The 26,948-nt window shown below is 39.8% G+C and overlaps 1 protein-coding gene across 1 annotated transcript; it reads right to left on the bottom strand.

The window, feature by feature from the left end:
- Nucleotides 1-13,683: 13,683 nt before the first annotated feature.
- LOC141828090 (protein RESISTANCE TO PHYTOPHTHORA 1, chloroplastic) lies at nt 13,684-14,752 on the bottom strand. The gene is given in 5 exon segments (XM_074715450.1): nt 13,684-13,809; nt 13,885-14,054; nt 14,148-14,358; nt 14,432-14,485; nt 14,488-14,752. Coding segments are annotated over 5 exon segments (684 nt in total). The 5' UTR covers nt 14,710-14,752; the 3' UTR covers nt 13,684-13,782.
- Nucleotides 14,753-26,948: the final 12,196 nt, after the last annotated feature.

Raw genomic sequence — 26,948 nt, 5'->3', positions numbered from 1 at the left:
TCGGTCAACCCTTGGTCAAACTGATCAGACTTAGGTGTATTGTCAAACATCGAAACTCTAGGCAAGATCTTAATGCATCTTGCACCAACACTTAGCTAACCAAGCGAAGACATCTTGATTGCAGGAGAGGCTCGCGCCCAACTCTTCTTTAATCTCCGGAGGTAGGTCGACCGTCACCTAAATTGTCACCTCAGCCCGCTCAGGATGAATTTGCATCAACTCCCGATCTTCAACGATCCAGGAAAGAGGCACATCCTGTACGACATGCATCTCGCCCCTTTGAACCTTCCTGTTCTTCTGCATGTCATTTCGAACCATATCCACATAACATTTTCGTAGGGTCAATTAGTCCTCCCGGACTTCACCCACCTAGTCCCTGATTGAGAATTTCATCTTCTGGTGAAAGGTGGATTGATATGTGTAGGGTATACATATATTTTTCCTACTTTTATTACATATCTTTATGCATTTTCATGTTGATACTCTATGTTTATCGCATCCTTTATTCATGCACTAGGTACATTTTTTGTATTTTCTAGTTCGGAGATCTACTCTTGTACTTTTGCATTTGCAGGATGGAAATCGATGTGGAACAAGGCGAAATGAAGGAAGAACAATACAAGTCAAGACTGGGTCGTGCCTACAAGGCACGGCCATGCCATGCTCTCAGAAGAGTATAGTTGCTCCAGGTCGTGCCACCAAACACGGTTGTGCTCTCAACTCAGAAGCAAGCTAGCTCTAGGACGTGCCTATAAGGCACGGTCGTGCCCCAGAAATAGAGCCACAACTACCTCAGGTCGTGCCCTAGAAACAAAGTTTCAGCTGCTGGAGATCGTGCCTACTAGGCACGGGCGTGCCTATCTCTCAGAACCAGACCAACTTCACGCCGTGCCCACCAGGCACGACCATGCTAGCGGGGAGTTGGGGCCATGTTTTTCGATCGTTCCATGAAACACGGTCGTGTCGTTCCGCAAAACACAGTCATGTCACGCTAGGAGCACTATTTAGGAACCCCTTTTAGAGGGAGTCGTCAGAGGACAACAAGGAGGCACCATAACCACAATTTGAAGGGGAATTCATCGTCACATCCATCTTTTTGAGACTACTCCGCCACTTCCATCCATCGCCGACGAGGAGATCCCAATTCAAGGAAGATCCATACATATTGATAAATCTTGTTTTCCTTTTCTTTCTTGAATTTTGGAACAAAGATGAATTCTTCCTCTTCCTTCTTGAATTGTATCTCCTCCATCATGGAGTAGATCTCTTAGATTCTAGGATGTAGAAGGAATTGAGATGTAACAGATGATTGTATTCGACGGATTTGTTATTTGTTATTTTCTATGACATGCTTATACTTTGTTATATGGAATTGTGTCTCGTGCATATTTTGTAATATTTTGAAATCTTGATTTCATGTGGATGAAAGTGAATTATGATTTATAGGAAATCTTAGGAGCATATGACTGTGATGCCTTGATAGGAGGTGAACCTTTTTAACTGGAATTTCCTAAGAGATTCTTAAGCTGTAACAAATTCTCATGATGGATAACTAACAGTTATTGATTACTAGCTAGGAAGAGGTCCTTAATTGGGTACTCAGTGACAGAGGGTAGGATACCAGTAGTATTGCTGGAGTGCCCGGTGATAGCGGGAGAGCTATAGAACCGAACTATCTAAATATCATCTCGAACTAGTGGCCATAACATTATAGATTCATGATTTAATTCTGATGAAGCCTAATAAGGTCTAATTAGGTAGCTTGGTTAGAATCCCTACATTGATATAAACATTGAGGAATAGAAAAACGTCCATGATACTATCAGCCATAATCTCAAGGAATCCGAAATCGTAGGATCGTTTCTCATACTTGTCATATAGTTGATTCCCTTTCATTCGAGAATTAGGTCCTTCAGTTCTCCTTCTCTCGCTCCAACACCAAAATCCATTCATTCGTAACTCTTTTTGTGCTAGTCTAATAATCAATTCCACAGTCTCTATGGTTCGATATCTTTTATTACTTGACAACAACCGTACTCTTGCGGGAGCCTATCAAGTTTTTGGTGCCGTTACCGAGAACTGTTTGTTATTTTTCATTAGACCTTTGCACTTAGAGTTACATATCAAATGTGAATTCTTTTTATTTCGTTTTATTTTTCACGTGAAATTGCATAATGAGAGAACTAAACATTTTTTTCTTTACTCTTTATGTAGGAAATCGTGAGGATGGATTATAAACCGCTGAAGAATTACTCCTCGCACATCTCAGGAAGGATACTAGTTCCCATTGTGTTACCACAAATTTCTGCTTCAAGTTTCGAGATTAATCTGGGCCTTATAGCAAAAATTTAAGAAATTTAATTTAAGAGAATTGAAGCCGAGAATCCTTACACTCGTCTAATAGACTTCCACAGATACTGTAATACAGTGAGATTTGAAGATAGTGGGAGGCCTGTAACAGTTTACTGTGACAATCAAGCTACTATAATTTTTTTCCAAGGATTTCAAATATTACAGCAAGAGCAAATACATGTATACTAAGTATAATTCTATAAGAGATATAATTGACAAGAAAAGGGTAGTTTTTGAATATATCTCTACATGTATTATACTTGTTGATCCTTTTACTAAGTCATTGATTAAAGAGTCATTTCAATGATATATGAAGTCTTTAAAATTTTGTAGAATGTAATATATTATAAAGACAATCGGATATTATAAAATGTTTGATTGTAGAATGTCATGATCTATTCAATGTATATGTCATTATTAAATTTGGATAAGTCTCGATAAACATATTGACAGGTTGAGATTGATCTTCTCACATAGATAATCATCTCTATTTGTTAAATATAAATAAATGTAAGATCATTGTTTATGGTACAACTAATGAAGTTGTGAATGGAAACATGCATGTAAACTGAGATTGCTTTAATAGTAGTATAAAGATGAAATTATTTGTAAATTGATAATGATCGAAGTAAATGTAGTCATCATTTACTAAACCTATTTGAAGCCAGATCAAAATTCATGCTTAGGCATTGGTTATGTCTAGATTAAAATTATATGATGTTAAATTTATAAAAAATATGTAGAAACGAGAACACACGTTAGAGGGGGTAAATAGCATATATACGCTTTTTCATGATTTTCGATTTTATGATTCGAGTACGCACGAAAGCAAATTATAAAATCGATAGCAGAAATGAAAGAACAAAAAAAAATAAAGAAACACTTTATTTTTACTTGGTTCACAGCCCAAGGCTGCTACACCAAGGTCCACAGTCTTTGACCGTTTACTGCGGGCAATCCACTAAGTAACTTGCCTCTTACGACAGCAAGTTTATCGAATACAAAAAACTTTCAAATCCGGTACAAAAAAATATTAAATTAATTACGTTACCGAATTTAAGCTGAATCTCCCCAAAATGGCGAACTCGGTGAAGCGGCGGCTTTCAGGATGAGCTAGATCATGTAGAGCGCCGATGTCGAGAAAATCCACACGAGAGAGTCAAAAGAATGGAGCGTTAGGGTTGTCTCGGCTGTTGCTCCTGCATGGCTAATATACTGCACTTGAGTCGACTCAACTGTAGATCTGGGTCGACTCCAGTCGACGTGGTCGATAACTTTTCCTTCCCGCTTGTTATCCACTGCCTGAGTCGACTCAGGTTGCCAGCTGAGTCGACTCCAGTCCGATGTAGAGTCTGCCGGATAGAAATTGACTCTGAGTCGACTCTAGTGTCCGTTTGAGTCGACTCGAGTCCAAATGGTGGAAAACCAATGACGTTGACTTTCGAAACGCTGCTGACTCGGCTTGAGTCGACTCCATCCATCATTTGAGTCGACTCCAATAGCAAATATTAGCATTTTTGCCCCGGAGTTTACGTTTCTTGGTTTTTCCGATCCTACACAAAAAGTTAGCAAATAACATGCAAAGTAAGCTTATTTGAGTCAGTTGCTAGAACCAAGTCAGGGTCTTAACTTCATGTCTCCAGTGAGATCCTAGGTTAGACCGATGCCTAATGTTCCCCTCGGGAACGCGTCCTCACCTACTCCTCTCAGGAGAATTTACCTAATGCCAACCGAGTCCTCCTGACTCGTTGGACTTTTGCTCGGCTATGTCCTCGGCCCCCAGGGTTTGTGCTACCCGACCAGTCCAGTCTTCTACTGCGACTCGATCCTTCCCGATCAGTCCAGTCTTCTGCTGCGGATTGGTCCTCCTGATCAACCCAGACTTCTGCTGCGGCGTGGTCATCTAGACCAGCCCAGACTTCACCTGGTGCTTTGACTATGCCAAGACTTCAGTGCCTAGCTTCCACTAGGACATAGTCAAACGTGTGCTCCCTACACACTTAGATCAACATATTAGTCTAACATACTGATGAGCGTAGATCATATAGGATTTTCAGTCTTGTTTTAACGCTCATTGACAACCCTAGATTGATGTGTGTCATGAGTAGGGTTGCAAATTATAATTTAAAAATTTATCAAAAACCCACGAAGAATTCAAACAAATGAAACATAGGGGCCTCGAGTCGTATTTTTCCAAGGACTAGTAGAAAGTCGCTTAAATTGAGCTTTCATGTCGTTCTTTTTGGGGTTTTCCCTTTGAATGGGGGTTTTGGGATTTTGAGGCAAATCTGAGAATAATAAAAAAAATTGCTAAAGAAAGGAATTCAAGTACAATTTACAACTAACCAAGTGTTTTTGTTCTTTTTAGTTTTTTTCTTATAAACAAAATTTGGTATGGTATGGTCTTTTGATGATTTCAACTGAAACTATGAAATGGAAAGAAACCTATTCCGAAAACTAATGCTATTAAACAGAAACCCTAGACCATCAAACCCTAAAATCCAATGCAATGAACTTCAAAAACATCAACTCCTACAACTAATCTACCAACACTGATAAACCTCCCAATTTGGCATGGAACAGTAATTTTAGGTTTTCAGAAATTTGGCAACAAGGCTAAAACAATCCTAACAACAATTAACCAACCGTAGTCACTAAGCTAACATCAAACCCAGTCATTAAGTTGTAAAGCCTTAACAAAATGATACGCGGGATAAGAAAATGGCACGATACAGTGCCAAAAATTTAAATTATCAGAGAATTCAGATTCACGGAGAGTTGAAATGAAGCTAGATAAATTCTAAAAACAGTTTAGGATCACAAATAATAGCTAGAGTTTCAAACAACTAACTAACATTCATGAATTGCTGAAACAATTTGAGCAAACAAACATTAAGAAATTATGTAGAAACAGGAATACACGAAACAAAAACAAACTCATCCATCCATTTCCCTTTTCACTGATTTCTCTCAACTTGGTGTCAAACAAGTTGTTGAATCCACGATGTAGGTTCAATGACCCCTTGGAAGCTTGAAGACGATCGCCGGAGGTGTTTGCTCGCTGCCAACACCGTGAACAGCCCGAAGAAACCCTCCCCGAAACTGAACAGAGCTGTGGAGTTGCGTTGAAGCTGGCTAAAACCGGATTCCTTGTTTCCTCCTTGGTCCGATCAATCTGCTAATGATGTAGGAGTGCTCCACAATCCTCAGAGAATCCCTCAAAAGAATCACGGTGTCTGATTGTGATGTGGACGGCCGGAACATGCGAAAATAGAGACTTTGGTCGCCGGTGAAACCCTCGCCGTCGCGCCAAATCCAGCAGCCAAAATATACCCAATCGGTCGGCTTCAGACTCCTCGGGGATCAAGGAACTCAATGGAAGAGATTTGGGTGGACGGGGCTTAGCCTACGCGTACGTCGCTGAGCAGAGGTTTCTCGCGCGAGGAAGGTGATGAACAGTGCGCAGCCAGCCACTGTTCATCGCCTAAAGTTTATGCTTTTATACTCCAATTAATCAAATAATCTGAGCCGTCCATTTTTGATCCTGTGATGGAGTTTTAATCTGGGGTTTAGGGCAGCCTAGGGTTTGTGAAAAATTTAGGGATTTTGATCAGACTTGAGTTGGGTTATGTCCTCCATGTGGCTTGATCAATTTGGGCAAATTTAGCTCGATTTGACCACGGTTAAACTCGAGTTGGGTCCGATTTAACCCTACAATCAATTAAAGTCAATTAATACAAAATTTTACCATTAAATCATAAAAATTATAATCAAGCCTCAGATTATGCAATATAGGACAAATACAAACGAATCAATTCATTTCATAATTTATTTTCATGTAAAAGCTCAAAAATAAATCGATTAAAATGCAAGAAACCCTAGCTCATCAAATTCCCCCACACTTACCCTTGAGCGTCTCCCTCAAGTCAACAAAATAAACTAAGACCGTACCCCCACCTAGATCATTCTTAATCATGATTAGAAATAATTTAAAGAGAATTATCTAAGTTGTAGAGTCTCAAAAGCTTAAATCCATGGACTAGACCCTTGTACTCGGTTAACCACATAGCAAGTTTCACCCTTCATGATTAATTGAGATAAATGTATCACACTAAATATCATGAGGTTATTTTCAGTAAATAAAATTAGTGCTCTCATCCTAAATTCTAATTCATGATCAAAAGAAAATGAAGCTCACTCAAGCAAATTAAGTTCATGCTTTCCATAGGCTTGTTTTTTTTCTACTCTCCACTATCATTCTTAATTTGGAATCCACATCTATTAGGCTTATTGAAGACATAAAGAGATCATGAACTGAGATAAATGACATAGGAATTTAGAAATGAAAATTCAAGGGAAGAGAAATTCAAATAAGAAAATGAATGTAAGTGGTAGACATGGGTATAAGTAAATGCAAATCAATGAACCTTGCCCTCTTCCTAATTCCTTTCCTTTGTATTCCATTTGTTTCAGTGTGTTTTGTGTATCCATGAATCAAAAATGAGTCAAACTCATGAGGTTCTCCTTGTTGATACAAACTCCTCACTTCTTCTTCTTCTTTTCTCTTCATCACCCCAAATGTGCCATTTTGCATTTCCTCTTCGAATCAAGCCTAATTCTTCCACATCTAGATTTCACAAGAGCTAACAAATAGCATCCAATCATCAGAAATCAAAATTCACTTCACATGAATCCGAAATTTCAATGTATCATTGGCACGTTCTATTCCAAAAATTACTGAAATTGGATTTGAAACTTTGCTTGTTCTCTCTTGTTTCTTGCTTTTTTTCCTCCATTCTTTTTCCATCATGAAGCTTGATTACTAAGGCTAATAACCATGCAAATTTCCATGAAATTCAGATTCAGATCAGTCCCAAAAAAAATGGCGAAACTTAGCTGAAAATAAAGCTGTTTTTCTGCTTTTTCTATTTTTTTTTTCGATTTTCCCTTTTCTGTTGCAGCAGCATCTTGAACAACTTGACATTTGAATTTGTTATTTAGTAAGGAACTGAAATGGGGAAGGTTCTACTATGGTTCATCACCCGATCAAATTCTTGAAACTCTACTTGAAACATTCTTATTTTCTCTTCTTTTTTTCTGATTTTTTGATTTCATTCTGTTTCTTTTTTTTTTAAATATGATCTTGCTGATATTGCTTCACAATCTCTTACATTCCAATCCTACTCATTCAATTAATTTGCATCTTAATTTTTTGAAACAATCGAACCAATTCATCATGATCACATTTTTTCTTTTCTATCTTTTTTTCACTATTTTTTTTTCTCTGATTTCCAGCCAATGAATTCTTTTTCTTTCTCAACTTAATGCATTTTTAGCAATTCAGCTCAATCAATTTCCTTTGAAACTGATCCATAAGAAGCTTTCAAGATCAAAATTGGTACAAACCATCCCCTTTTGGCACACCCTTCTCATATTTGATTCTCAATTAGTTCACAAGCTTCATTCCTACACTTTTAATCCTTCTTTGTTTTCTCTTCATTTCTTAACATTTGTGACTCTTTTTTTGTGCCCAAATCCTGCCACTAAATCAATCATAGCTAATTTACACCTTTGGTCATCCTTGCTTTTCACAACTTGGACACTTGCTAACTTCCATCTTCTTGAAAATTTTCACAACATCAAATCTCCTTTGAAACACCATTGTAGCTAGCCTCAATAACAATGAAGATCTGAATTGCTTACAACAACAACTCCATTGGCACATTGTTACACTCTAAAAATGGCACAAGCATTCCAAGTTTAGCACACTTCTCATTTCTTACTCAAATTTTTTTTTTCTTCAAAAATTCCACACATCTCCTCTCCCACACTTAAATCATTGACCGTCTTGGGCAAAGGCACATTAATAACAATCAAAATACCCATGTCCAAGAGAGTATAAAAATTTGAACAGAAAATGTGGATGAAAAAGATTAAAGGAAAATGGCTAAACATGGATGAAGCATGAAGTTGTATGGTTTATGGGGGAAATATTTAAACCTAAATAAATGTGGACCCATCATAGATATTATATCCTTGAAAGATTACAAGCAAGTTCTAGATTGGAAATCACTTAAGTGCATCACATAAAATGGTTAACCTCACTAGGTAGAAAAATCACATTATCTCAATTTCATCATTCTAGGTTCCATAATTTAACTCTCTTTCAAGTGCTTCTAATATGATGTAAAAAAATTTCTAGGGGGGTACACTTATTCCCTACCCTAAACCAAACATGCAAAGGTATTCACAATGAGTTAACTAACCAAAAATGCTCATGAAAATGATTTTTATTACTGATTTAAACTGAAAATGCAAAGTAAAAACTACATATGGTATTAACAATGAAAAAGGAAGTGAAAAGTTGGAACAAACTCCCCTTCAAGTTGGGTAGATAGCATCTATAATGTCCACTCCATCCACCTCGAGCTCCTTTAGTTCTCCAAAGTATTTCTTGAGCCGATGGCCATTTACTTTCCATGAGGTGCCCGTGGCTTCATCCCTAATCTCAATTGCACCATAGGGAAACACGTTAGTAACAAAAAAAAAGGACCCTCCCATCTTGACCTCAACTTACCTTTGATGAGTTTAAGCCTTGATTTGTATAAGAGGACTTTATCACCCACTTGAAATTCTTTGTCCTTAATGTTCTTATCATGAAAGTGTTTGGTCTTTTCCTTGTAAATCCTTGAGTTCTGATGCGTGTTCTGCAAGTATAAGTAATAAAAAGATCGAATCCACAGGGACCGTGGAATTAATTACTAACCTAGCACAATAAGGTGGATAGTTCATAGGAAATGGTTTGGTGTGGGGGAGAAAGAGTGTTCTAGAGCTCCTAAACCTTAGTTCGAAGATATAATCCGACTGTGACAAAATGTGGAAAGCGATCCTAGGACTTCGGATTCCTCGGGATATTGATTGATTGACTTGGATCCTCTACCATTCCTCAATGATTACACAATTGTAGGGATTCTAACCAAATTATCCAATTAGACCTCGTCAGGCTTCCTCGGAATAAATCATTGGTGTTCTAATGTTACTTATGTTGGTTTGAGATGATTTTAGATAGCCTGGTTCAAGGCTTTCCCGTGTCACTCAGGCGCCCCAGAATACTACTAGAATCCTACCCTCTATCACAGGGTATCCTTTTAAAGACCTCTCCCCAACAATAAGTAACCGTTAGTTATCCCTCATAAAGATTGTTCATAACCTAAGCAATCCCTCGGAAGGTCCGGTTAAGACTCTCCTCCTGTCACGAGGCATCCCGAGTATACGATCCTAAGAATTACTCAAACCCCAAATAGTCTCTACCCTTGTAGATTCATACCATTCACAAGAATATCATCAAACAATGTATAAAGCACAAATCCACAAAGCAATTGCACAATCATATCATAGAACATGGTAGATTAACAAATCCAAAGTTACAATCATCTAATAATCCCGATTCTTCCTACATCCTAGAATCTGGAGGACTACTCCATATCGGGGAGGTTACAATACAAAGGAAATAGAAAAGTACATCCTATTCCAAGAATCTATGAAGAAATAGGACTTATTATGAGCTTCTTCTTCTCCGGACTGCAATCTCTGTGAAGGTGAGGATGAAGATGTGATGGAGTGTCCGGACGGATGATGGATCGTCGAATCTAGCTCCAGAATGAGGCGTCGGTGGCTCTAGCAAGCTCCGGTGGCTCTCCAAAGTCTCCCCCTTTCTTAGGGCTCTTAGAGACCTATTTATAGGCCCCCACGAAATGCCCTGAAAATCAGTCAGGCACGCCCCCGTCACACGGCCGTGTCTGGGAGGCACGGCCATGTGTGGCTTCTGGCTGTAAGGAGAGGCACGGCCGTGCCTGTGAGGCACGACCATGTAGAGTTGATGCTCTGTTGGGAGGCACGGCCAAAGGCAGTCTACTCTCTGCTGGGAGACACGCCCATGCCTGTGAAGGCACGGCCAAGGACAGGTGCTCCTCTGATTTGGGAGACACGGCCGTGCTTTAGGGGCACGACCACGTCTTGGCTTGGTTCTGTTGAGGAGACACGGCCGTGTCTGGGAGACACGGCCATGTCTGTGTTGGCGTTCTAGATCTCCGTCCTGTGTTCCGAATTCTATCCGCTCCGAAAAGCATAGAAGCCCACAGGACAAAAATTTTATCCCGCCTGGATCAATTGATAAAGTCTACAAAAGACTAAGTCAATCGATCCTTGAAACACGGCCAGAAGTTGAATAGACACGGCCGTGCCTATGAGGCACGGCCCTGTCTTGCCTTATCTTCAATGATGCTCCGTTTTGCCCGTTTTCTCTCCATTTTTGTTCCTGAAACATGTAAAAGCTCTTCGGAGCAGATCTCCGAACTATGAAATGCAAGATATATGCCTAAATGCATAAATATGGGATGCGATATACACAAGAATTAAGCGATAAATCCAGAAAGATGTGCAAATAAAGCATAAATACAGGTATACATCCTACGCACATCACGACGTGACCGATAACTTTTTCTTCCCGCTCGTTATCCGCTGCCTGAGTCGACTCAGGTTGCCAACTCAGTCGACTCCAATCCGATGTGGAGTCTGCCGGATAGAAATTGACTCTGAGTCGACTCTAGTGTCCGTCTGAGTCGACTCCAATCCAAATGGCGGAAAACCAATGACGCTGACTTCCGCAACGCTGCTAACTCAGCTTGAGTCGACTTCAGCCATCATTTGAGTCGACTCCAATAACAAAAATCAGTATTTTTGCCCCGGAGTCTGCGTTTCTCAATTTTTTCGATCTTGCACAAAAAATTAGCAAATAACATGCAAAGTAAGCTTATTTGAGTCAGTTCCTAGAACCAACTCGGGGTCTTAACTTCAAGTCTGCAATGAGCCCTGGGTTAGACCGACGCCTAATGTTCCCCTCGGGAATGCGTCCTCACCCACTCCTCTCAGGAGAATTTATTTGATGCCAACCAATTCCTCCTGACTCGTTGAATTTTTGCTCGTCTCTGTCCTCGGCCCCCAGGGTTTGTGCTGCGGCTCGGTCCTTCCTGACCAGCTCAATCTAATTTGCTGCGACTCGATCCTTCCCGATCAGTCCAGTCTTCTGCTGCGACTTGGTCCTCCTGACCAACCCAGGCTTCTGCTGCGGTGTGGTCCTCCAGACCAGCCCAGACTTTACCTGGTGCTTTGATTATGTCAAAACTTCAGTGCCTAGCTTCTACTAGGACTTTGTCAAACCTGTGCTCCCTGCACACTTAGATCAACATATTAGTCCAACATACACACTTAATTTGAACCTAGTTCCATTATCAAAATTCAGGTTTGATCTGTTGGTACTCCCTGCACCAACAAAATATATGTTCTTTATTAGTAAAGAAAATAATATCGTATCATATAATTCATACCACATATGCTATAGTGACATGACAATAAAGGTGGTAGGAGAATAGATCTTTAATTTTATATTATGTGAAACCTTTGAGATTATATGATAATCTCGATTTTACCCTCAGTGACTTTTTAGTTATCTACTTGAAGTTTTAATCAATATATATTACTTAGTGTGTATACTAATGACTATGATTGATTCAATTTATGAAATATGACTAAGAAAATGATTAATTAAAATAAATAAATTTTAATTAAAAGAAAGATTAAAAATTATTTTATATCTTTTATGTTTATTCACTTGTCGATTAATTATATTTTATTTAGTATTAAAAATATGATGGTGAATAATTTTAATGATTAAAAATATTGAACATGCTCTTAATATAATAGTTATTATGAGAGATTAAAGATATTAGATAAATGATTTAATTTAAGATAAATATAAAATAATGATGTCTTCAATAACTATCCATATGTAGTTAATAAAACTATCTATTTGCCATAATATAAAGACGTCCAAGTAAAGAGAACATATGAGGAAGAATCTATGAAAAAGAACATCAAGAAGAAAGAGGAATTTGATTCGTAATTTCATAGCGGTGATTCATCGTAATCATCCACTAGACGATAAGCAATAACAACATTTCATAAGACAACAATTATAAATATTTTACTTTATATATATTGCAATTGTTTCATGCATTTATCGACCAATCAACTAGACACATACGAAACTTTAACAATTAATGGCTAGTTGTCAATCGATTCAAACACCAATTCAGTTGATTGTTCCCGCATTCAGTTGGCTCAAACTAAGTTTAGTCAACTCAAATGGCTATAACAATAATTATTTCCCAACAACTAGTTTGTCAATCGATCGAATACCGCTCCAATTAACTGCTCAAATTTTCAATCCACTTTCCAATCGGCTAAACCCATTTCTAGTTGACTCTAATGACTTCAATAGCAAACTTATCCTTTAACGGATAGTTTCTAGTCAACTGAAAATCTCTCTAGTCGACTTGAGCCCAAGAAAGCACTCTGTTTCAAATACTTGACTACCTAATCAACAATTAATCCAGTCCTTTCTGCTGAAATAACCTTTCTATTTACAAATGCAACATTTACAATCGATTTCTGAGTTAGCACATTACTTCAATCAACTGAGAATAATCTTCGATTGACTAAATTTGTTAGAAGATCCTAACTCAACTTATGATCAAGCTCAAATATTGATTATGACCCAGAATATATTATTCTTTGGTTATACAAACTACCCTATCCAAAGAACAACCCAAAATTATATTCTCTTTTAGTGTCTGGCAACCCACCTACCTTTAAGTTTTTTATGTCGTTGATTTTGCCCTTAATCTATCTCGCTACCTTTGATCCCTGCCTAAGTTTTAACGTCAGTATGAGCTTTTAAGTTATTAAACAATTTGACCTCATAAACACAATTCAACCCCATTCTTACAATTCCCATCGATCCCTAAGAATAAATTCCGGAAGCACAGCGCCAAGGTTATTGCTCCATAAGCAACTTACTAGACTATTAGTTGATCTCGACCTTCTCTTGGTTCAATAATCTTCCAATTCAATCCCGTCGAATTATGACCTTTCCAAGTTCCATGTGCAACATGTCAAAACTCCTACATACTTAATAGAATATATAAAAACATAACAAACTCTTTGCCAACCACGTCAAAACAACCTGATCAAACTTGACCAATTAGGAGCATAATTGCACCAATAGTAAATTTACATGCAGCATTCTTAGATAAAATTGTTCCATAAACCTAAACCATCGATCTAGATTTTCCGAATAATCACTGAAACTGACAGACAAAGGAAGGTAGCTACGGCAGAGGAGAATATTTCCATCCTTGCGAGTCACAAACAAAACTAGCTCACAGAACATGCAAACTTAGCTTCTCTTTCACCCCAGTCACTGGATTCCCCAATGGCTATGCACAGTATGTATTGCTGTGAGAAGAAGCTGATATAAATAAGTGCAGCTCCATCGAACTCATCATTTAACCAGTTTAATTGGTCCATTGTTCACTCCGATCTCTGAAGCCAACCGAGCTGTGGATTGACGAAAGGATTCATATCTATCAGGAAAAAGGAAATTTAATTTGAAAAAAATGGAGGAATTGTTACCTTCCAGGCATACATAGCAAAGAAGGCAACGGTATCAGCAGACCACACCACGGCAAACGACTTCAAGATAAATGGGATCAGGATGTTCAGAAGCGGAATGAGAAGAAACAGATAGTTGAGAGCTTCCTTCTCGTTCTTGGAGCAATCCCTCGCTCTAAGAGAAGGTATAGCTGCAGGATAACACGTGATATCTCTTTAGAATCGCACGAACTCGACCTGAAATGAGCGAGATGAGGCAATCGGAAAAGTGAAGCAGAACATACTGAACATCCAAATCGACCACATCCCCATCAATCTCCAAATATCTGGCTCATTGGACGGAAATATAAGGTTGAAGGAGAGGGCTCCGCCGAGGAACATGGAGGCGTAGCCCTGCACCTCGAACACAGTGTAGAGGGTTGTTCCAGGCACAGCGGGGTTCTTGGTCGCGGTGGAAGCCCTAGGCGCGAAGGTCGCCGCCGTCTTCTGAACAACCTGTCGACATGGAACCGAAGACGCGAGATTAGCAAAGAGGGGGAAGATGGAGAAATCAAGCGCAAAAAGGTACCTTTTTGATGTCCTTGTCACTGATTGGCACGACGGAGGGGATGGAAGCTTGATTCCGCCGCCGCCGCCTCCGATGCTTGTCGGCGTTTCTGGAGGGTTTTCCTGGGCGCTTGTGGTGGCGGTGGTGTCTACGCCGCTTGATCCGGCTTCAGCTCGGAGTCTTGTGTGGCGGATGAGGGAGACGGCGCGGGAAAAGGAGGTGGAGGAGGGGAAGAGGGGATTGGGGAGCTTAGAAATGCTGGAAGGGGAGGGAGATGCGGAGGAGAAGGAGCAGAACATCGCGAAGCGGAGAAGAGGGAGCGAGGAAGGGAAGGGGAGGAGAGAGATTTGAAGGTCTGCGTGCGTCCAATCCTCGATTTCTCTTATCTCCTTGATGACGTGTTCTTCAGGAACGCGAATTCTATAGGATTTTTTTATATACATAGGATATAGGATGATACTATACAATCGTCCGATTTTAAAGGATTAAATCTTGATCGTTCATGATGTTAACGGGCGGAAATACAACCAATTCAGATCGGATGGTTTAACTTTCGAGAAATGATACGAAATGGTATGGTAGTATGACATTCATAATTGTATACAGTGGATTCCACTGGAGGAGACCTGTCAATGTAAGTGTCATGCTACGATTTCATATTATGTATCTCTACTCTTAACTTTCGTAAGAGGTCTCTGTAAAACAGAGAAAATTTCATTTTGTCATTCATAATTTAAATTTTATAATTTACCCCTTATAGTTTGTGAAAGGGAACAACATCAAAAGGCCATGAGATACGATCAGAGAGGAAGGACCGAATAAACTCGTACATTTTGTTCATTCTCGTGTTCACGAATTGTTAACATATAAAAGAACATCACACACATAAAACACAATATGAAAAACTAATTTTATATAATTGGATAGATTTTACATCTATTTAGTGGCCTATAATTTATGAATCACTCTTAAAATTCCTCTAAATTTTACCTTCTTGGATAAGTTAATAGATGATGAAATCTCTTAGGACACATGATGCTTACAACAAATAGAAAAATATAAATATAAGTAAAAAATAAAAATGAATTATAAATGACACTGTTTGCTTTCTCTCACTTTGGAATGTTTAGAATTAAGTCAGAAATACAAAAACTCCCTCGTGAAGTCCGCTTTGTGGAGCTGTGGAGCTCTTGTTGGTTTTTAGAATCTGTTTGACTCTTCCATTATTCTCACAGCAACCGTTGATCAATATTTACTTCATCTAATCGATTGAATCCATACTATTAATCGATTGGTCTTCTTTCAGTTAGTTTGATTGCATTCTAGTCGACTTCTTCTACAACTCTGCTTATGTTTAAACTCGACTTATCTAGATTAAACTTCAACACAGTCTATTAGTTTGTACAAGTTTGATTGCATTCTAGTCGACTTCTTCTACAACTCTGCTTATGTTTAAACTTGACTTATCTAGATTAAACTTCAACACAGTCTATTAGTTTGTACAAGTCATAGAACTTAAAGAGCAATTTAAAATTGTAATATAAAACTATGACCTACTTTAGTTCTTCGATCTCCTAAACAAGATTAGATTCGAACACACATGTCTTTCTTAATTATCCTCTTAGCAATTTATGTTTACTATCTGCTTTCCTTGATCTCCAATTTTGCATGCACATATTATTGGTGCAGTCTACCTCTAGGATTTCGATATTTGATAATATACTTAAGTCTGATCAGTTTGATCAAGAGTTGATCTAAACATAATCTAATATTTGGATATAAGTGAAATCTAGTTAGGTCAAAGTTGACCAGATAACAAGCAAGGGAAATCCTAGTTGGAAGCTAGGCAAGGAAGTCTTGGTCAGTAAAATTAGACAAGAAGTCTTGGCAGACCAAGGACACTAGGCGGAAAGTCTAGGCAGGTTAGTTGATCGAACGTCTAGCAAGTCGATGAGTTAACAAGGACCGAACATCAAAAGCAAAGTCTTGAGGGTCAAAGAATCGAATGCTGAGCAAAAAGTCCAAGTAGAATAATGGTGACTGGATATTTGACAGATGAGAAGTATACCGAGTGACTAGTTCTAATTGGAGGTTAGGCAAGGATAAGTCCAAACAGGTCAAGGGTGATCGAATATTTGTCAAAAGAAAATCCTAAGATTGTAACCCTCAGATAAGTCTAATAGGTTATACCTATAGGATAAGACTTAAGTAAGCTTAGTAGATCAGACAGACTACAATTAAACTTAGATTTCTTGTTTGCTTGTTTGTTTGTTGTATACTTATCTTGCAAGAACCAAGAGTTGGAAGCAAGACTAAAGAAGTATGATAGAAGTAAACAGGAGTAGCCAAACCAAGCTCAGAATCAACTCAGATCAAACCGGATTAAACTAGCTTCGAGCACCTGGATCATATTCCAAGTGCCCTGGTCTGGTCCAGTTGCCTAGACCAGGAGCAACTTCGAGAGCTCGAATCTCATTCGAGCTGTTTGGACGATCTAGGCACTCTGGGCTAGTCCAAACGCTTAGACCAATACTAGAATTGGCTTGAATAAAGATCGAAGGAGATGAATTAGATTGAATCGGTCTAAGGTGCTTAGAAAGATATCCGGGCACCCGAAAGAGTCTTTATAAGACTTCAACGAGCAACATTAAACATAAATCAACTCACAACTACTCTCAGATTCTGTGATGCTCGTGAACACAATTGAAGCTCTACTCATGCAACTAGAGAAGTTCCAGGAGGGGTGCCCTGCGCTTAGGACTTTCAAATCGGCTCTACTCGAATGTTTGTGTTACGCCCCGGGAGACGGCTTTCTGAGAAATTTCGGCAGCATCTCCCCTATAACAATGGACTTTCCCTGAATACATACACATATATAAGGCCCACACGGCCAATCCATAACAGGCTATGGATTTATACAAGTAAAATAGAAATAAATGTGACCCACACGGCCACTCAACACATCCTACTATAGTATCACAACCACGCATGTATATCAAATCCGTCCAGGAATTCGATAAACAACTCGAAATGGAAATAAAAAATATCGAATCAGCAGAAAAACCAAGTACTGAAGGAAAAACACATCCAAAAGTCTAACATGTCCAAATACACGTAAACTGTAAAGTAAATAAACCAAAGCATGGTTCGGGACTAGCAGTGCAGCTCTCCAGACGGCATCAACCTGAAACAGATACAGGTAAACGGGGTGAGTTCCAAAAGAAACTCAGCGGGTATCTAGCAGATATGTGTATAAAATGCTATCAACAGTAATAACATACTGTACAGTCTACCGGAAGGTAAATAAGGTAAAAAACTGAATAACAGTAGATCTGTACATACCAGAGTCCATTAAACAATAGTAAGTTGAAAGGGAATCCCCAAACCAACACATAGGTATCCTGTGCATGCATGTCATCCAAGTGCATCAAACAAGTGCAGCAATCACAAACAAATGCAATAGTGCAGTATGCACATGGTGCAATGCATGTCCTGGTCACCCCTGACGCCAGTCAGATCAGTCACCCCTCTAGTGGTGAGGTCGCGTGGGAGCCAAAACCCGTCTGAGTACTCATCCACAGTGGTGAAGTCGTCGAGTGGGTAGGGCTGTGACCTCTGTGCACTCTGCCGTCACTGCTCCTACGTGACCGAGTGGACATGATGCCCTCGAGGTGTACACCTATCCTGGTACCCAAATCATAAGTGGGCGAGCAAGCTCTCATCTCCTGGTCACAATGACAGAGGAGGGATCCCTGTAATGCTACTACGCTATGAAACCACTATCCTGGGTGGCCTAGCGGAGCTCCTATCAGGGCAAGTATGCACCAACCTAAAGGTTCCACTAACCCATGAGCGGAGTGTGTATATAAATCATATACGAGTGACGGGCTCAAACTGTGCTACCTATAATAAGAGCGACTCGACTAAAATAGGAGCAGGAGCCGATGATCACAAGACATGCAGAAAAATTTTTATTCTGCAAGAATTCATCGGAACGGGTTTCCTAGTGTTTCCCATCAGGATAGAGTTGCAACAGAAGACTGGGCTGGTCAGGAAGGATCGAGCCGCATCATAAAACCTGGGGGCCGAGGACAAAGCCGAGCAAAAGTCCAATGGGTTAGGAGGATTCGGTTGGTAGTAAGGTAAATTCTCTTGAGTGGAGTGGGTAAGAATGTGTTCCCGAGGGGAACATTAGGTGTCGGTCTAACCCAGGGTCTCACTGGAGACCTGAAGTTACGATCTTAAGTTGGTTCTAGGAACCGACTTAAAAACAAGCTTATTTTACATGTTATTCACTAACGTTTTTTACAAGAAAGGTAAAATCAGACGAAAGCTAACTCTAGGACAAAATACTATTTTTTGTCACTGGAGTCGACTCAGGTTAGGACTGGAATCGACTCCAGCTGAGTCAGCAGATTCCCGGAAGTCAGCGCATCGATTTTCCGCCAAATCGGACTGGAGTCGACTCCAGTGAATAATTGAGTCGACTCAGGCAGCAGCGATAAAGTTTTATCGGTCACAATGACTGGAGTCGACTCAGATGAATAGTTGAGTCGACTCAGGCAGGATAACGAGCGGGAGCGATAGAATTTGATTTGCCATGTCGACTGGAGTCGACTCAGATGCACAGTTGATGCGACTCAGGTGCGTTATAAAAGACAACCGCGAGCAGCAGCCGAAAGCAACCATTCTTTCGATTCCACGCTCCATTCTCACGACTCCCAAACGCTCCATCCTTGACATCAGTGCTGTGCAAGATCCAGATCATTCCGAGACTCGCCGATATGCCGAGACCAAGTTTTTGGGTGAGCTCCAGCGCAATCAAAAGTCGGTAAAGCATTTAATTTTGTTCAATTCATTTGTACCGAGCTTTGATTCATTTGTATTTTGTTGCACTTGCTGTCGTAAGGGGTAAGTGAATTAGTGGATTTGCCCGCAGTAAACGGTCAAGGACCGTGGGCCTTGGAGTAGCAGCGTTGTGCTGTGAATCAAGTAAACAAAAGCGTCACATTCTTACTTAGTTTCTATTTCTGCTTCTGCACGTAGTTTTGATTTACGCTTCCAAATTCAAAAAATTGAAAAGCGTCAAAAATGCTATTCACCCCCCCCTCTAACGTGTTATCGATCCTATAAAGCCGAGTCAAAATCAAGCCACGAATCTGTATCTAGTTCAGAAGGCTTGAACACCACTATAAGCAATGAATTAATTGAAATATATTCTATTATTTACTATTTATCTAGGAAACTGACGAAATCCACTGTCCATGTTAAGTCTCTTCAAAAGGAGGTAACACTCCTTAAGGAAAAAATTAACCACGTGTCTTCAACTAAAAGGTTTAGACTGAAATTTAACTCAAATCCAATTTAAGAAAGAAAATTTTCAATTGAAAATTCAAGTTGAAGATCTGAAAAGATCAATGAAAAAGTTTACTTCGGGCTCCAAGTATCTTGACATGATACTTGAAACTCAAAGGGATGTGTACAATCGATATGGATTTAGACACAAAGCCAGACATAGATCGTATTTATTATTAGTAAATCGAACATAAAAACTTCGAGTCCAAGCATGAGTTCCTAAGTCTAGCTTGATCAATCAAGTTGGATGAGACTAATATTGAATCCCCAAGGATCATATTGACTATCTGACCAAACCCAATAGGGGTCATGATCCGAGGGATCTAAAACTATTTTAGCTAAATAAGACTTGTTTGATTTTAATTTTTTATTTTATCTTGAACTTAGATTGAACATAGGCTAATTAAGGACACAGGCCTGATTAATACTTGCTCAACCTAGTACTAGGGTGGGGGGAAATGATAATACATTAGGAAAACTCAGTCTGGGTAGTCAAGTGGAGTAAGAAGTACCCTATTGGGTCTGCTTAGCTAAGTGGAACTAATCGAAACTACCTCGCTAAATCCTAAACTAGTTAAACCAAAGTCTTTCCTTAGAAAAACTAATTGTATAATTTCACGAGTTAGTTTTATCTTAAAAAGTGGTTATTGTTCTGACACTCAAGAAAGCTTCTATGCCTCGCTATTCTTGGGAGCTAAAACCTGAAATGTATACTTAATTAATCGATGGTTAAACTTGAATCTGACTCAAAGTTAATCAAGTCATAAAAAATCACATCTTGAATTAATTAAGATAAAATTGAAAGACTAACTCGCACAACCTATAGGATTAACTGATTGATAATCTAGAAATGGATGAGATAAAACTAAAAAGCTAAGTAAATCAACTTTAATTTAAAGTTTAAACTAAATTAATTAAAACTTAACATTATAAATTAAAACTTAACTTAATCAATTAAAACTTAATCTAATTAAATTTAAACTTAACCAATTAATACTTAACCTAATTAAATTTAAAACTTAATCAATTAAAAACATTATTGAATTAAACCCAACTCAATCATGAATTGAAGCCCAACCTGACAGAATCTGAGCACCCAAATACAAATTCTGGTGCCCTGATCGCTTCTCAAACACCACCTACAGTTTCGTTTAGGCGCCCATGGTTTTCAAAATCTAGGTGCCCGGATTAAATCTAAATGCCTCTCATCGCTATGAAATCCAAGTGTCTGGATAAGAATCCAAGCCCCCAAAACGCATCTATATAGGGCGCCAGAACCTTAGGTTACAACTATTATGTTTGAAAGATGTCCTAAGGCAATCACCTTACAGTTGTATTATTTATTAAATAAATAAAAATGTACTATTTAAGTGCATATTTTATTGTGTTTATTGGATCTTAAACTTATTTACTAAATATCCGTAATACGATTCATAGCATGAGAGAATTTGTGATTGGATCACAGCTTATGAGTATCTCTTCATGTGCAATTATGGATGTATTGAAATTATCCCTAGTTGATGAATTGATGAGCATGGACGTCATCAATTCTGTTGAGACTAGCATGTTTAAACTCTTTGGTTTGCCAAGTAGTTGTTCTCACTAGCTAGAGACATTGGATGTTGAGAGTTAAACATGGATGCTGGTTAAAGGTAACCAATTCATTGGAGTAACCTGCCATGAGACTTTATATGGTTTGATACATATGTCAATGAAGATCTTAGTGCAGCTTAAGTACGAGTTATTTTTCACTTGCGGCATTCAAGTCACCTTGGTCATAGAGGCTTATACTTTAACATCTTAAGCAAACATCTCTGAGAAGATGTGAACCTGAGATGTTTGGGTATAAATCGAAGTGTCTGAAGATGTTTGAATAGGCCACAGAGGATTCACCATTCTTTTTAAAAAGAGGCATATACCCTGCGACCGCTTATTAGAATTGTTACTGTGTAACGACCCGGCCCAGCCCATTTGGCGGTCCATTCAGCGGTGCCTTTTTATTGTAACGACCCGGCCCAGCCCATTTGGCGGTCCATTCGGCGGCCCATTTGGCGACCCTGGTGGTCGTCGACCGTCGACCGTCGGCCCGTCGACCGTGTCGTTACTCATCTGGACTTCCCACCCCTGGAAGTGGGTTTTTGCCTTCCCCAGGATTCGAACTCTAGACCTCCAGGCTAAGTACTAAAGTTTATGAATCCTGGTACCAAGTGTTCTAAACACTTGGTACCAGGATTCATAAACTTTAGTACTTAGCCTGGAAGTCTAGAGTTCGAATCCTGGGGAAGGCAAAAACCCACTTCCAGGGGTGGGAAGTCCAGATGAGTAACGACACGGTCGCCGGGCCGACGACGGTCGACGACCACCAGTCGACGACCACCAGGGTCGCCAAAACGACACGGTCGATGGTCGAAGGCCCATGATCCACAGAAAAATAAGGGGTCGGGAGAAGTAGAGTTCCCTTGGGCGGACGGGCCGGGTCGTTACATAAAAAGGCGCCTTTTTATTGTAACGACCTGGCCCAGCCCATTTGGCGGTCCATTCGGCGGCCCATTTGGCGACCCTGGTGGTCGTCGACCGTCGACCGTCGACCGTCGGCCCGTCGACCGTGTCGTTACTCATCTGGACTTCCCACCCCTGGAAGTGGGTTTTTGCCTTCCCCAGGATTCGAACTCTAGACCTCCAGGCTAAGTACTAAAGTTTATGAATCCTGGTACCAAGTGTTCTCGAGAACACTTGGTACCAGGATTCATAAACTTTAGTACTTAGCCTGGAGGTCTAGAGTTCGAATCCTGGGGAAGGCAAAAACCCACTTCCAGGGGTGGGAAGTCCAAATGAGTAACGACACGGTCGACGGGCCGACGGTCGACGGTCGACGACCACCAGGGTCGCCAAATGGGCCGCCGAATGGACCGCCAAATGGGCTGGGCCGGGTCGTTACATACTGAAAGTCTTTGGTCAAAGCATCACATGTTAAGAGTATGACACTCTTGGACACATGTACGAGTAACTTGAATCCACATGACAAGAAAGCAAGCTTAGACTAGGTGTGCCATAGTCAACCTAGTGGGGGCTGACATATATAGACCATGTCATGACCTAAGCAGATATAAGATGGTGAAAAGAATGAGACACGTTTTATTATAGCTGCTGAAGGATTTAGAAATTGTTCTAGAATCAATCGTTGATTTTTTGATCAATTGAGGATCATAATATACTACTAGATGTCACTCATGATCATTTCATAATTAATGGTTAATTATAGACAACCAACATAATCAAGAACCTATTGGATCACACGTACTACAAGTTTTCTGAAGGACTTAAAATGAGTTCAAGAATTTGATTCTTAGTTCGAGAGAATGAAAGTTTAGTTGGACTAAACAAAAGAAAAAAAATAATGGACTTTGTCTTACGAAAATGAAATGAATCAACTTGGTTTGGTTCATGATAGAAGATATTTTAGCAAAAAAGAAGAGATGAAGAGCTTTGTCTTATGATGACGAAATGGACAAAACTAGTTTGGGTCAAATTAGAGGTTGTTTGATTATTGAACCAAGCAATTTAGTTTTGAATCCAGTTTGCTATATGATGTGCGTAGGATATATATACATTTCTGATGTTTACATTGCACATCTTTCTGTATTTCATTATTATTTCTTACGTTTGTCACATTCTTTATTTACGCATTTGGCGCGTTTTCTCCATTTCCTAGTTCAGAGGTCTGCTCTTATTTTTATGCTTTTACAGGACAGAAATGGAGCGGAGAAGGCGAAATGGAAGATTAATTAAAGACAAGGCAAGACAGGGTCGTGCCTCCAAGGCACGATCGTGTCTCAGAACCAAGGAGTCGTGCTCCCATGCTTCAGCCACAGAGCACCATCTTCTCACGGTCGTGCCCACCAGGCACGGCCGTGCCTCTACCCATGCCCACACAGAGCAGCAACTCCACATGGTAGTGCCTGATGGGAAAGTCTTGAAAAACCGTTCCGGTAGATTCTTGCAGAATAAAAATTTTCCCGAAACGATTTCAAGTTGCCCTCATAGTTGATCAAACGAAGTTTGATCGACTCGTTTAGATCATTGGGCTATTGTGTTTGGTTTACAGGATCCAATATCAAAAGCATAATTTAATTAACGCGGAAACATTAAATTATACCATTCTTCCGACGGTTCGGAAGGACGAAGTTTGTACCCGAAGACCTCTTGATCTTCTGCTGTATTCCTCTCATCTTCTCGAACGTTGTGTGGGCAACGATCCTTCGAGAATATCTCCACCAGAATTATCCCTCTGATGGCTATCAAGCTTTCCTCCCGAAGAGAAGAAAAGAAGAAGAGGCTAAGAAGCTGGCTGCCGAGAGAGACTCGGCCACCACACAAGGATTTTGTGTCTATCAAAGCCAAGCCTTGCCCCTTCTTTTATAGCCTAGTCATCCCTTATTTATGGTATAATTTAAGTCATAAACATGGTATAATTGATCCATAAACATGATATGATTTGAATCAATCAAATCGGAGAATTTTGGAATGATTTCGGAAGTTACCAAATCGAATCCACGGCCTTTAATTGATCAAACAATCGATTAAACTTCGTAACTTTTTCTCATTAACGCTTGTAATCGATCAGCTGATCGATTACCAGTCAATCTGCCCGGAGTCTTGGTAATCGATCAGCTGATCGATTACACCTCCTTGCATGAGCTCGAATGTCTGGTTTCTTCACGAATTCTTCCAAGGTGGACTTGAGGATTCCCAGAGGCTATAGTAGGGACCTAGAGGAGGAATTGGTTTTGGCCTTCTAATGAATTAAGGCTTCCCGCGTTCGCCCCGAACACACAACCTTAGTCCATCAATAATAACTCGTACCACTAAAGAGTTATTATCGAACTACTGCACCAATCCCATATTACAATATAGGCTCCTTCTTACTATCAGTATATTAGTCTCCCTGTGTTTAAGATATCGTATGTCCGTCAATTAAAATGAGTTACTGACAACTCGTATTTAATCGACATCTAATCCAAGAGTAGTACCACTCAACCTTATTATCATGCGGACAAGGTCCACCTGCAGGGTTTACATGATAATCCTTATGAGCTCCTCAAGGGGACATCATTAACCTAGATTATAGGACACAGATTCCTTCTATAATCAACAATACACCATGTACATAATACTACTTCCCAACTCATCGGGCCTATTGATCTATCGATCTAAACCTCACCCTTTGATGAATTAAAGAAGTACATATTAAGCACATGTGTTTGTTATTATATCAGGATTAAGAGCATATACATCTATAGTAACAGAGGTTTAGTTCGATTATATAGTCAGTATAAATCGAACAATCCTTAGATGGTCATGTTCAATACACACTAAGTGTAATAGTGTAATTCTATAGTCAAGACAGACTAAGACCAAATTACACTACAACCATTCTGATGGTTTGTCCAATCCATCATGGTTGTGAACACTGTTTATAATCTATAAGGGACTGATAACATGGTCTTCTATGTGTGACTCCGCACACCATGTTAATCTACAGTATAGATTAAATGGACACTATAAAATATTGACCAAATGTGATTTTCATTTCAGAATGTTTATTTACATAGCTAGGATTCTAGTATACATCCCAACAGTGCCCACTTGGCATGGTCGTGCCTTCATTCTGCAATCCAACAGAGAAGCATCAGCCCATGGTCGTGCCTCCATCCATGCTTCACAAACAAAGAGCCAACTGCTTATGGTCGTGCCCACCAGGCACGGTCGTGTCTCCGACCACAGAAGAAGGTTCATGTTTTGTCGTGCCTGCCTCCACGCTGCAACTTGACATGGTCGTGCCTCAAAGGCATGGCCGTGCCCCATTTTCCAGAGGCCGCCACACCCTGGCCGTGCCTACCAGGCACGGCCGTGTGACGGGGCCGTGCCAGCTGTGTACCCTAGGCCGTGTGGCTAAGCACAGCCGTGTGGTGAAGGGTTGATAGGGGGGCATATAAATACCCCCTAAATTACCCTAAAAAGGGGGAGAGACCTTGGGAGTGAAAGTGAGCCACCGTAAACACCATTCGGAGCAAGAATCGACGATCCATCCGTCCTTTTGGGGCTACTCCGCCGCATCCATTCCACCGTCGACGAGGAGCTTGCAAGGCGAAGAAGAAGACACATATTGATAAGTTTTATTTCCTTTTTCTAGGATCTAAAATGTATTTCTTCATCTCTTCTTCGTGTTGTATCCCCTCCATCATGGAGTAGAACCTTAGATTCTAGGATGTAGGAGGAATCGAGGTGTATTATGGATGATTGATAACTATGGATTTGTATTTACCATGTTCTATGATTTATTTATGCATTTTGCTTTATGGATGTTGTGCTTTGTGCTTATTGGATGATATGATTATGAATGGTGCAAATCTATGAGGATGAGGATAAATTGTGGTTTAAGGAAATCTTAGGATCGTATGACCGGGGTGCCTTGTGACAGAAGGTGAACCTTTAACCAGACTTTTCGAGGAAATTCTTAGATTGCAATGAATCTTTATGAGAGATAGCTAACGGTTATTGATTGTTAGGGAGAGGTCCTTAATTGGATACCCGGTGACAGGGGGTAGGACACTAGTAGTATGCTGGAGTGCCCGGTGACAGCGGGAGAGCTATAACCAGGCTATCTGGGGTCATCTCAAACTAACAATCGTAACGTTAGAGGATTATTGATTTATTCCGAGGAAACCTGACGAGGTCTAATTGGATATTTTGGTTAGAATCTCTGCAAATGTATGAATATTGAGGAATGGTAAGGAGTCCATAGTCAATCAAACATAATCTCGAGGAATCCGAAGTCCTAGGATCGCTTTCCCAAATCCTGTCACTAGTTGATTTTACTTCGATTGAGGTTTAGGTACTCAACTACACTCTCACTTTCCCCAATCTCAACCCAATTATATGATCTCTCCACTCTTCTTGTGATTGTTTAGTGATTGATTCCTCGGTCCCTGTGGTTCGATATCTTTTATTACTTGACGACATTCCGTATACTTGCGGAAGTCCATCAAGTTTTTGGCGCCGTTGCCGGGGACCGTGCGTAATTTTTCACTAAGCCTTTACATTAAGAGTTTTTCTTTCATTTATACATTTGTTTCCATACAATTCTTTCAATTCTTATATAATTCTATTATATTCTTAATTG

Source organism: Curcuma longa, chromosome 4, assembly GCF_044706935.1.
Source record: "Curcuma longa cultivar G26 ecotype Majalengka, Jawa Barat chromosome 4, ITB_CL_G26_1.1, whole genome shotgun sequence".
Classification (NCBI taxonomy): Eukaryota; Viridiplantae; Streptophyta; class Magnoliopsida; order Zingiberales; family Zingiberaceae; genus Curcuma; species Curcuma longa.
The sequence above is the reverse complement of the archived record's forward strand: the minus strand, read 5'-3'. Positions and strand labels throughout refer to the sequence as shown.